Here is a 13,500-nt window from a genome sequence, read left to right as displayed (position 1 = left end):
TAGTTTCCTTTTGCCGCTGTGAGAAATGACCACAAACATAGTGGCTGAAAACAACATCAGTTTATTACCTTCCGGTTTTGTAGGTTGAAGGTCTGGTACAGACATCGTCCGTCTAAAGCCAGGGTGTCGGCAGCTGTGCTCCGTTCTGGAGCCTCTAGGGGAGAATCCGTTTCCCGCTCGTGTGGGTTGTTGGCAGAATGCAGTTCCTTGTGGTTATGGGACCAACGTCCCTGTTTCCTGCTGGCTGTTCGTGGAGGGCCATTTTCAGCTTCTAGAGACCACCACGTTCCCCAGCTCATGGCCCCCGCTCGCTATTTTCAAAGCCTATGGTGGTGAATCAGGTCCTTCTCATGTCACATCTCTCTGACCTACTCTTCTACTTCCCCCTTTCCCTTTTAGGGACTTATGTGATTAGACAGATTGGGCCCTCCTGGATAATCCAGGACACTGTCCCCACCTCAAGGTCCTTAACCTTAATAGTATCTGCAAAGTGCCTTTCATCACGTGAGGTGACATACTCACAGGTTCCGGGGGTTAGGACATGGACGTCTTTGGGAGCTATTATTCTCTCTACCACGTTGCTTTAGAAGAAAGGCACTTGCTCTTGCCAGATGGGAGTGTAGTGTGTTTTATCTTGGCTGTCCACTGTGTGGGGAAGACATGAAACTGCTGGGAGGAATTAGATAGCTAAGCTGCAGTCTTTTGTAAAAATGTTAGCTGTTTTCCATCAGGCTCTCTGAACCTCTGCGCTGGCACTCGTGTTCCTACAGCACTGTTTGCCTTCTCCTTTAGTCCTTATATTGTCTTCCATGGCGCTTGGTCTGCTCTGTGATCCCCATTAATTCTGTGCTCCCCAAAAGGCATGTGCCCTGAGAAAGCCTTAGGGAAGTTTGTGAATTGAGTTGAATTTGGGGAGTAAGCTGTGTTAGAGCGCTAAAATTTGACATTTTTATAAGAGATGATATTTAAGAGTCAAGGTGGGAGAGATTAAAATCACTTGTATTCTCTACTGGCCGGGTGCTAATTTACAAATTTATCTGTGCAGCTCCCTGGGAAGCTGAATGAAGTGGATCATAATGGAGATCTTGCTTTAGATCTCGCGCTTTCCCGCCGACTAGAGAGTATTGCCTCCACGCTGGTTAGTCACAAAGCTGATGTGGACATGGTAGACAAGAATGGCTGGAGCCTGTTACATAAAGGAATCCAGAGAGGTAGGAAGAAGTGGGTATTTTTCTCTGTGGGCAATTTTACTTTTATCCAAGTGATTTTTGATGACCCTCTGACCCTGTTCCACAGCTTCTCAAAGGCTTCTTGCATGTGTGCTCACAAGCTGCATGATTTAGAATTTGTGATCAGTGGGTCAGAGGAAGGACTGAAGAGCTATTGCCTATGCCTTGCTGGTTAGGCTCTTCATAGTGTCAGTAGGGCCCCCAGAAGAAGGGCTGGAAAGATGGTACTTTCAGAAGAAATACCTTTTACTTGTAAACAGTTGATGTGTTTGCTCATTCAATACATCGCTTTCTCCAGGAATTGTGTTAGAAAGACTGTACTTGTATTGGTTACTGTAAGAGAGGGAAAGTGTCAAAACCATGAATGTTTAGATATATTCTTGGTTTCAGATTTTTCAGTTTTACAGACTAGACTTCCCTTCTGTCATGGCAAAGTGATAAAATTTCATTTTGTTGCAGGAAAGTTATTTGAAATTGTAGCTATATTTTGAGTATATTGCCATGAGTAGTGGGAAGAATATGGAAGTGATAGAATTAAGATCAAAACATTTTAATCTTAATGAATTAACTCTTCAAGGGAAAAATGTGCTAGTTTTGTTTTGTTTTGTTTTCCCCATGGTCTTATTAATTCCTAAGTCCCAAATGGATCCTGCCTGATTCTACTTTGCATTAGTCATTTTTAGACAGAGTGGGAAGCTCTGTTAGGTGTAGAGTTCTAGTATTCAAAGTGAAAGCCTTATTTTGTAGAGGGATAGATGATTTGATTGAAATACTTAGCCATGACTACTTTTTTGTTTACATGTCGACATCATAAGCAGAATATATTAGGGCCAGCCCCGATGGGCTAGTGATTAAAGTTTGGCATGCTGTGCTTCTGTGGCCCTGGTTCAGTTCCCGGACGTGGAACCACACTGCTTGTCTGTCAGTGACCATACTGTGGCGGCAGCTCACATAAAAAATTTGTTAAAATTTTTTTAAAGAGGAAAATTGGCAACACGTGTTAGCTCAGGGTGAATCTTCCTCAGCAAAACAGCAACAGCAACAATATATTGGTTTCCCCACATCTTAATCATGTATATTTACTCCTCCAATTAGGCATTATTTTACTATTATTGTCTCTGTTGTACTTTTAGCATCACAAGTTGTTCCTAATTGGTGGAATGTAGTTACTTCAAATATGGTCCTGTTGCAGCTGTAGCTCTGCCCTTTTTGGGCATAGGTTTGAATATAAATGTCCCTCGGAGCCACGTGTTAGAGTGTTAAGCTTGCTGGCTGCTGAAGAGGAAAATTTTGTTCATCGTTGGGAAGGAAATCCTTAGAGTGTGTCAGTGTCAAGAGCAGATGCATTTTTCCCAGGCGCTGCTCTGCACTGTGTAACACCATCCGGTGCTCAGCGCTGGGGGGGTGTTCAGTGGGGAGAGTTTCCACCACATAGGGAATTCTTCTTTCCCATACTGTTTAGTGTCTGAGATGTTTATTTTGGAAACAAATACACTTGTTACTAAAAAAACAATCTCAGAATTATGTTTCTTTCCTCTTACGGAGCTAAATTCTTATGTGTGATGAAAAAACATGTTTGACGAGTTATTAAATATTTTGGTGATTGCTTAGCTACGAGAATTGCCAAGAATTGGTGATGCATTTTGATGCTTGTTTTCAGACAATTTAATCTTCCACTCAGAATTTATCAGTTGTCTGCAAGCCTGTGGATTACAGTGTGGGTGTGATAAACTTGATCGTTGCTAACTTAGGAGAGTGTGGCGCGGTGTGGCAGACAGAGCACTGGCGTTGGAGCTTGGGTGTACCGGGGTTTGAGTCCTGGCTCATCCACTCACTCTGTGGCCTTGGACAAGTCACTTAACCACGCTTGAGTCTCCTTTTCTTCGTCTGTAAAGCGGGACTCATTTCTGCTTTACTGGTGGTTGGGAGAGTGAGAGACAGTTAGTAGCATACGTAGCACAATGGCTGCCATGTGGTAGGGTCAGCCTGTGGGTCTTACCTTGCTCCCGTTTTGGATTGCCATACCCAGCTCCATTTCCTGTAGAAATTTTTTCACTTTTCCTTCTTCAACTTGAGCTGTCAGTCTGTTGACCTGTCCAAATGATTAAAATGAGTAATATACTTAAATTTACCTGTTAACCTTACTTAAATTTTGTTATAAGATGAGTGAACATCTTTAATATCTGAGATTTAGGTCTGGTTCTGGACAGGTTAGAATCCATAAATGAAATAGTAAGTGATCCTCCTAAGAACCAAGTATACCATTCAGTTTGTATGAAGAACGAAACAGGCAGCCAGTGTCTGAGAGTCCACAGGAGACATACATGTGACCAGAGGGATGCCATCTCCTCTGATGAGCTTGATCTGGGCAAGAAGATGAATCCTTCCTTTTAAAAAAAAATCTAGTTCCTCTTGTGCTTATTTTACTTAATAATTAACATCAGTCAATGGGTCTCTTAAATAGGATACTCCTGTCTATTCATTTGTAGTAGATTTGCAGACAAAGCCACCAGCTAGAGCAGCATGAGATAACAGTTTGTATTAGTTAAATAACAAAAGTTATTCAGGCTGTTCCCTGAATAAATTTCTGTCAGGAAGCTATGTTGAAAGAAAAATTGTATGTGGGTTTTTTAAAAATTTTAATTTAATTAATTTATTTTATTGAGTTCATAATAGTTCATCATTGTGAAATTTCAGTTGTACATTATTACTTATCCATCACCATATGAGTGCTGCCCTTCACCCCCTGTGCCTACCACCCAGCCTCTTTCCCCTGGTAACCACTGAACTGTTCTCTTTGTCCATATGTTTGTTTATCTTCCACAATGAAATCATCTGGTGTTTGTCTTTGTCTGGCTTATTTCACTTAACATAATACCCTCCAGGTCCATCCATGTTGTTGTGAATTTTGTCCTTTTTTTTAATGGCTGAATATTATTCCATTGTATGTATGTACCACATCTTCTTTATCTAATTATTCGTCGATGGGCACTTGGGTTGCTCCCATGTCTTGGCTATTGTGAATAATGCTGCAATGAACATAGGGGTGCATAAGTCACTTTGAAACGTTGATTTCAAGTTCTTTGGCTAGATACCTAGTAGTGGGATAGCTGGATCATATGGTAGTTCTATTTTTAGTTTTTTGAGGAATCTCCATACTGTTTTCCGTAGTGGCTGCACCAGTTTGCATTCCCACCAGCAGTTGTATGAGGGTTCCCTTTTCTCTACACCCTCTCCAACATTTGTTATTTTTTATCTTAGTGATTATAGCCATTTTAACAGGTGTAAGGTGATATCTTAGTGTAGTTTTGATTTGCATTTCCCTGACGATTAGTGATGTTGAACATCTTTTCATGTGCCTATTGGTCATCTGTATATCATCTTTGGGGAAATATCTGTTCATATCCTCTGCCCATTTTTTGATCAGGTTGTTTGTTTTTTGTTGTTGTTTAGTTGTGTGAGTTCTTTATGTATTATGGAGATTAACCCCTTGTCAGATATATGATTTGCAAATATTTTCTCCCACTTGGTGGGTTGTCTATTTGTTTTGATCCTGGTTTCCTTTGTCTTGCAGAAACTCTTTAGTCTGATTCCCACTTGTTTATTTTTTCTTTTATTTCCCTTGTCTGAGAAGACAGACATTCGAAAAGATCCTTTTAAGATCAATGTCAAAGAGTGTACTACCTATAATCTTCCAGAAGTTTTATGGTTTCAAGTCTTACCTTTTGATCCATTTTGAGTTTATTTTTGTGTATGGCATAAGATAATGGTCTACTTTCATTCTTTTGCATGTGTCTGCCCAGTTTTCCCAACACCATTTATTGAAGAGACTGTCTTTTCTCCATTGTATGTTCTTAGCCACTTTGTCAAAGATTAGCTGTCCATAGATGTGTGGTTTTATTTCTGGGCTTTCATTTCTGTTCCATTGATCTGTGTGTCTGTTTTTGTACCATTACCATGATGTTTTGATCACTATGGCTTTATAGAATATTTTGAAGTCAGTGATTGTGATGCCTCCAGCTTTGTTCTTTTTTCTCAGGATTGCTTTAGCTATTCAGAATCTTCTGTTGCCCCATATGAATTTTAGGATTCTTTGTTCTATTTCCGTGAAGAATGTCATCGGGATTCTGATTGGGATTGCATGGAATATGTAGATTGCTTTGGACAGTATGGACTTTTTAGCTGTGTGTATTCCTCCAATCCATGTACGTGGAATATCTTTCCTTTATGTTATCATCGATTTCGTTCAATAATGTCTTATAGTTTTCATTGTATAGATCTTTTCACCTCCTTTGTTAAATTTATTCGTAGATATTTTATTATTTTTGTTGCGAATGTAAATGGGATTGTATTCTTGAGTTCTCTGTTAGTTCTTAGAGTATAAAAATGCAACTGATTTTTGTAAGTTGATTTTGTACCCTGCAACTTTACTGTAGTTGTTGATTATTTCTAATAGTTTTCTGATGGATTCTTTAGGGTTTTCTATATATAAGATCATGTTGTCTGCAAACAGTGAGAGTTTCACTTCTTCATTTCCTATTTAGATTCCTTTTATTCCTTTTTCTTGCCTAATTGCTCTGGCCAAAACCTCCAGTACAATCTTGAGTAAGAGTGATGAGAGTGGGCACCCTTGTCTTGTTCGAGTTCCTTTTTTTTTCTGTTCACTATCTTGTTAGGAATTTTTCTTTTTATTGAGTTATTGATAGGTTACAATCTTGTGAAATTTCAGTTGTACATTAATGTTTGTCAGCCATGTTGTAGGTGCACCACTTCACCCTTTGTGCCCACCCCCCACCCCACCTTTCCCCTGGTATCCACTAAACTGTTCTTAGTCCATAATTTTAAATTCCTCATATGAGTGGAGTCATACACAGATTATCCTTCTCTCGCTGGCTTATTTCACTTAACATAATTCTCTCAAGGTCCATCCATGTTATTGCAAATGGAATGATTTTGTTCTGTTTTGCAGCTGAGTAGTATTCCATTGTGTATATGTACCACATCTTCTTTATCAGTTCGTCTGTTGCTGGACACTTAGGTTGCTTCCACGTCTTGGCTATTGTAAACAGTGCTGCAATAAACATTGGGGTGCATAGGACTTTTGGGATTGCTGACTTCAAGCTCTTTGGATAAATACCCAGTAGTGGGATGGCTGGATCGTATGGTAGTTCTATTTTTAATTTTTTGAGGAATCTCCATACTGTTTTCCATAGTGGCTGCACCAGTTTGCATTCCCACCAGCAGTGTATGAGGGTCCTTTTTCTCCACAACCTCTCCAACATTTGTTGCTATTAGTTTTAGATATTTTTGTCATTCTAACGGGTGTAAGGTGATATCTTAGTGTAGTTTTGATTTGCATTTCCCTGATGATCAGCGATGATGAGCATCTTTTCATGTGCCTATTGGCCATCAGTATATCTTCTTTGGAGAAATGTCTGTTCATGTCTCCAGCCCATTTTTTGATTGGGTTGTTTGATGTTTTGTTGTTGAGTTGCGAGAGTTCTTTATATATTATGGATATTAAGCCTTTGTCAGATATATGACTTGCAAATATTTTTTCCCAGTTAGTGGGTTGTTTTTTTGTTTCAATCCTGTTTTCATTTGCCTTGAAGAAGCTCTTTAATCTGATGAAGTCCCATTTGTTTATTCTTTCTATTGTTTCCCTTCTCTGAGAAGGCATGGTGTCCGAAAAGATCCTTTTAATACTGATGTCAAAGAGTTTACTGCCTACGTTTTCTTCCAGAAGCCTTATGGTTTCAGGTCTCACCTTTAGGTCTTTGATCCATTTTGAGTTTATTTTGGTGAATGGTGAAAAAGAATGGTCAATTTTCATTCTTTTACATGTGGCTTTCCAGTTTTCCCAGCACCATTTGTTGAAAAGACTTTCTTTTCTCCATTGTATGCCCTCAGCTCCTTTGTCAAAGATAAGCTGTCCATAGATGTGTGGTTTTATTTCTGGACTTTCAATTCTGTTCCATTGATCTGTGCACCTGTTTTTGTACCAGTACCATGCTGTTTTGATTACTGTAGCTTTGTAGTATGTTTTGAAGTCAGGGATTGTGATGCCTCCCGTTTTGTTCTTTTTTCTCAGGATTGCTTTAGAAATTCGGGGTCTTTTGTTGCCCCATATGAATTTTAGGATTCTTTGTTGTAATTCTGTAAAGAATGTCATTGGGATTCTGATTGGGATGGCGTTGAATCTGTAGATGGCTTTAGGTAGAATGGACATTTTAACTATGTTTATTCTTCCACTCCATGTACGTGGAATGTCTTTCCATCTCCTTATGTCGTCATCCAATTCTCTCAGAAAGGCCTTGTAATTTTTATTATATAGGTCCTTCACTTCCTTAGTTAAATTTACCCCAAGGTATTTTATTCTTTTTGTTGTGATTGTGAATGGTATTGTATTCTTGAGTTCTTTTTCTGTTGGTTCACTACTGGAGTATAGAAATGCTACAGATTTATGCAAATTGATTTTATACCCTGCAACTTTGCTGTAGTTGTTGATTACTTCTAACAGTTTTCCAATGGATTCTTTGGGGTTTTCTGTATATAAGATCATGTCGTCTGCAAACAGCGAGAGTTTCACTTCTTCCCTCCCTATTTGGATTCCTTTTATTCCTTTTTCTTGCCTGATTGCTCTGGCCAGGACCTCCAGTACTATGTTAAATAAGAGTGGTGATAGAGGACATCCTTGTCTCGTTCCTGTTTCCAGGGGGATGGCGTTCACTTTTTGCCCATTGAGTATGATGTTGGCTATGGGTTTGTCGTATATGGTCTTTATTACGTTGAGGTAGTTTCCTTCTATGCCCATTTTGTTCAGAGTTTTTATCATAAATGGCTGTTGGATCTTATCAAATGCCTTCTCTGCATCTATTGAGATGATCATGTGGTTTTTATTCCTCAGTTTGTTGATGTGGTGTATCACGTTGATTGATTTGCGGATGTTGAACCATCCCTGTGTCCCTGGTATGAATCCCACCTGATCCTGATGTATGATTCTTTTGATGAATTGCTGAATTCTGGTTGCCAAAATTTTGTTTAGAATTTTTGCATCTATGTTCATCAGTGATATTGGCCTGTAGTTCTCTTTTTTCGTGGTGTCCTTGTCAGGTTTTGGTATCAGTGTGATGTTGGCCTCATAGAATGTGTTAGGAAGTGTTCCATCTTCCCTAATTTTTTGGAATAGCTTGAAAAGGATAAGTATTAAATCCTCTTTGAAAGTTTGGTAGAATTCCCCAGGAAAGCCATCTGGTCCTGGGGTTTTATTCTTTGGGATGTTTTTGATTGCTGTTTCAATCTCTTTCCTTGTGATTGGTCTGTTCAAATTGTCTGCCTCTTCTTGAGTGAGCTTTGGGAGATTGTAGGAGTCTAAGAATTTATCCATTTCCTCTAGGTTATCCATTCTGTTGGCATATAGTTTTTTGTAGTATTCTCTTATAATCTGTTGTATTTCTGCAGAGTCTGTTGTTATTTCTCCTCGCTCATTTCTGATTTTGTTTATTTGAGCTTTCTCCCTTTTTTTCTTTGTAAGTCTGGCTAGTGGTTTGTCAATTTTATTTATCTTCTCAAAGAACCAGCTCTTTGTCTCATTGATCCTTTCTACTGCCTTTTTCGTTTCAATAGTATTTATTTCTGCTCTGATTTTTATTATTTCTCTCCTTCTGCTGACTTTGGGCTTCATTTGTTCTTTTTTCTCTAGTTCAGTTAGGTGTGCTTTAAGGTTGCTTATTTGGGATTTTTCTTGTTTGTTAAGATGTGCCTGTATTGCGATGAATTTTCCTCTTAATACAGCTTTTGCTGTATCCCATATGAGTTGGTATGGCATGCTATCATTTTCATTTGTTTCCAGGTATTTTTTTATTTCTTCTTTAATTTCTTCAATGATCCATTGCTTGTTCAGTAGTGTGTTGTTTAGTCTCCACATCTTTGTGCCTTTCTCAGCTTTTTTCTTGTAATTAATTTCTAGCCTTATAGCACTATAATCTGAGAAGATGCTTGTTATTATTTCAATTTTTAAAAATTTGTAGAGGCTTGCCTTGTTTCCCAACATATGGTCTATCCTAGAGAATGTTCCATGTGCACTTGAGAAGAATGTGTATTCAGCTCTTTTAGGGTGAAGTGATCTGTATATGTCTATTAAGTCCAATTGTTTTAGTTTTTCATTTAGCTCCACTATTTCCTTGTTGATTTTCTGTCTGGATGATCTGTCCATTGATGTGAGTGGGGTGTTGAGGTCCCCTACTATTATTGTGTTGTTTTTAACATCTTCCTTTAGGTCGGTTAATAGTTGCTTTATGAATCTTGGTGCTCCTGTGTTGGGTGCATAGATATTTATAAGCGTTATTTCTTTTTGATGAAGTGTCCCTTTGATCTTTATATATTGTCCCTCTGTGTCTCTCTTTACCTGTCTTATTTTGAAATCCACTTGGTGTGATATGAGAATTGCAACACCTGCCTTTTTTTCCTTGATATTTGCTTGAAGTATTGTCCTCCACCCCTTCACCCTGAGTCTGTGTTTGTCCTTGGGGCTGAGGTGTGTTTCCTGGAGGCAACAAATTGTTGGATCTTGTTCTTTAATCCATTTTGCCACTCTGTGTCTTTTTATTGGAGAGTTCAATCTGTTCACATTGAGAGTGATTATTGATGCATGTGGACTTAGTGCTGTTAATCTGTCGCTCATTATCTTGTTTTCCTGCATTTCTTTTCCAGTTTGCTTTAGACTACCCATTTAATACTGCGATTTCTTATGCTGGGTTTCTTAGATTTTTCCTTATTTATGATTTGTGACCCTGTTCTGTACTTTATTTTAGTGTCTACCTTGAAGTTTGTATTTAGAATCTCGTGTATAATATAGTCTATTCTCTGGTGGTCTCTTACTTACTTGACCAATACTGATTAAGACCCTTTGCTCTTCCCCTCCTAAATAATTATTTTCATTTTTTATTCCAACTCATGTTATTAATTGGTAGTTAGAGTGCTAAGATCGCCCTTGTTTTGGTAGTTTCCTTACCTTTACCCTAATGCTATAATTGAATATTTGCTATCCTGTTCTGGTTCTATCCATCGCTCTCCCTAGTCTGTGGATTGTGTCCCCTTGCTCCCTTTTTTCTTTTTTCAGGTATGAGAGCCTTCTTGAGGATTTCTTGTAATGGAGGGTTTTTGGTTACAAATTCCCTTAACTTTTGTTTGTCTGGAAAAGATTTAATTTCTCCCTCATATCTGAAGGAAATTCTTGCTGGATAGAGTATTCTTGGCTGAAGATTTTTATCCTTTAAAGCTTTGAATATGTCACTCCATTGTCTCCTAGCTTGTAGGGTTTCTGTAGAGAAATCCGCTGACAGTCTGATAGGGGCTCCTTTATAGGTTATTCTCTTTTTTTTTCTTACTTCCCTGAGTATTCTTTCCTTATATTCCCTTTTTGCCAACTTTACTACTATGTGCCTTGCTGTAGGTCTTTTTACATTGACAAATCTAGGAGATCTAAAACCCTCCTCTACACACATTTCTCCGTCGATCCCTAGATTTGGGAAGTTCTCTTCAATAATTTCGTTAAGCACACTTTCTGCTCCATTTTCCTTTTCCATATTCTCTGGAATTCCTATGATCCTTATGTTCTTACTCCTCATTGAATCCATTATCTCTCGGAGATTTTCCTCATTTTTTTTTAATTCTTAGTTCTCTTTCTTCCTCTGTCTGGTGCCATTTAGCCTGTCTATCTTCGATTATGCTAATTTGCTCCTCTGTGTTGTCTACACGGGCATTCAGGGAATCCGTATTCTGTTTTATCTGGTCCATTGTGTTTTTCATCTCAAGTAATTCTGTTTGATTCTTCTTTATGATTTCAATCTCTTTTGTGAAGTAACTCCAGAACTCACCTTGTTTCTCTATCTTTCTGTCTACCTCATTGAGTTTTTTGATTATAGCTGCTCTGAACTCATTGTCACTTAGTTTACCTACTTCCAAGTCCTGAGGACTTAATTCTATGTTTTTATTGTTTTCCTTCTGGTCTGGGGCTTTTATAAATTGCTGGATGGTAGAGGAGCGGTTTTTTCTCATGGTGGTAGAATTCAGTGGCAGTTACAGCCTGTCGCCACTAGATGGGGGTCGAGAGCGGTGTGTTATGAGCTCTCCGCCTTGGGGCAAGATGGCTGCGCCCACTGGCTTTGCGCGGGGGTGGGGGGGGGCTGTTACTCACACGCACCGGTCTGGGTTCAGATCAGTTCTGTTCTCTGATCTCCCAAAGCCCTTGATTTATGGGATCCCCACGGATGGAAGCTTTCCCCCATCAGCGGGTCTCCACTGAATCAGCGGCAGGAGTCCTGGATGATCCCCTGGTCGCACAGCCCTTCCCCTGCTCCTTCCCGACCCTCGCCGCAGCGATCGCAGACTCTAGGGGAGGGAGCGATGTTCTCTCCTATCGTTCCAGCGCCTCCAAGGCTGTCTGCAAGGTTTATGATCTCTGCCTTCTTGGTATTGTAGGTCTCTAATGAGCTGGCATTATGTTTATTCTCTGAAATTCAGTTCTTCCAATCTTTTGCTGTATTTTGGAGGGGAGAGAATCCCGGGTCAGCTCACCCCGCCATTTTGCTCTGCCCCCTCTCTTGTTAGGAATGTTTTGATGTGGACAAGTCATTATAGTAATGCCTCATTTACCTGTCAGTCTCAATGAATGAAGTGATGAAGTAACTGAAAGTTTGAAGCACCAAACAGTTTTTAACTGTTTTTGGTGGAAATCTTTCTAAATGTATTAGAAATTTTCTTCATGACAAACTTTATACGTGGTGCTCTTGGTGTCCTCTGTTCCCCACTTTTGTTCAGCACCTTTCATGTCAGTTATCTTATTCCTCTAGATTGTGTACCCATCTGACTTTCTTTTAATGTAAAACATTATCAATTTTCAATTTCCAATAATTCCTAAATAATTTTTTGTGTGAGGTGCATATGTGTATGTATGTATAAGTAAAAAAAAAAATTGGCTTGTATTAATAAAGGAAATCTAATCTAAAAGCTATAATCCTTTTAAGAGGGCTTAAGATAGAAAATTTTTTTATTCCTTCCATCTGAATCCAGCCATTGGTAGGTTTTCCTGTGCTCTTATTTCTCTGTGCAGTATTGCCCGGTTTATCTTCCGCATGTATACTATATTATAAGTTTTCGTTGACCTATCTTGTTTTGCTATCTGTTTATCTCTTAGTGTGGAATATATGCCAAGCTTAAGGGTAATGAAACCATATTCCACCTCTCTCCCAGTATCTTATATATCAGAGTTTTCATTTTAAGGCACTCTGTCCTAATAATTCTAAATTTTCTTTCCACTTCCAGAATGTAAGTGACTTTTCTCTAGGATATCTTATTCTATTACTAATGTGTTGTTTTTCCATATTTTCTCCTAGACTGAATCTCTGTGGGGTTTGTTCCTACTACTCATTAAGGCTCTACTGAGAACCCTACTATGTGTATGTATATACAGATAGCAAAAGCCTGACGCAGCCTAGGCCCCTGGTATGCATGTTACCTGTTGCTTTCAGAGCTCATCCAACATCCTATTGTAAAGAAATCTAAGCTTTGATCCTTTGCACATGATGTGTGTAAAGATTGCACCTTCCCCCACCCCCTAAGAAAAGATTGGGGGCAGAAGAATGAAAATATTTCGGGAGGGGCTAGAGAAGTCTTAAGTTATCTAAAGTTCTAACTGACTGGAATTAGAACCAGTGTGTTAAAGTGTAACCTAACAGCCTTAACCAGTGAATCCATTTCCTTCCCAAACATTTCCCTGGTGCCTATTTTGTACAAGACAGTAGTGGATACAAAAATAAATCAGACATGGACCAATCAACATCTGAGGGGCCTGTGGTGGCCTAGCCACCTTAATGCCAGAGCTCACATTCTCTAGCAAGATAGTCCCTTGGACAAAAGTTAGAGCAGGTGGGAATTGTTGAAAACTAGGTGATTTTGAAATTCCATGTCCACAGAAGACCTGAGGAAACCCACATATTCAGATGAAAATGAGCATAGGAATACACTCATGTGTTGCTTAACAACAGTAATACATTCTAAGAATGGCATCATTAGATGATTTCGTCATCGTGCAAACATCACAGAGTGTACTTACCTAAATCTAGATGGTGTAGCCCACTACATACCTAGGCTATATGGTACTAATCTTAAGGGACGACCATCATATATGTGGTCCATCATTGACGTCCACATCAAAACGTCATTATGCGGCACATGACTGTACTGATAACAGACTTGAGAGCTCCATCAC

General features: G+C 39.1%; 1 protein-coding gene across 7 annotated transcripts in view; it reads left to right on the top strand.

Moving 5' to 3' along the window:
- ANKFY1 (ankyrin repeat and FYVE domain containing 1) overlaps nt 1-13,500 on the top strand; it is an 89,500-nt gene that overhangs the window by 44,347 nt on the left and 31,653 nt on the right. For all 7 annotated transcript variants that reach the window (XR_011523183.1, XR_011523185.1, XR_011523184.1 and 4 more), the window contains one exon: nt 1,046-1,211. Coding sequence is in view for 4 of the 7 variants with exons in the window: in XM_070560964.1 (XP_070417065.1) it covers nt 1,046-1,211 (166 nt within the window). In the remaining 3 variants the exon portion in view is untranslated. The remainder of the gene's footprint in view (nt 1-1,045; nt 1,212-13,500) is intronic.

This window comes from Equus przewalskii, chromosome 10, assembly GCF_037783145.1.
Source record: "Equus przewalskii isolate Varuska chromosome 10, EquPr2, whole genome shotgun sequence".
Taxonomy (NCBI): Eukaryota; Metazoa; Chordata; class Mammalia; order Perissodactyla; family Equidae; genus Equus; species Equus przewalskii.
The sequence above is the reverse complement of the archived record's forward strand: the minus strand, read 5'-3'. Positions and strand labels throughout refer to the sequence as shown.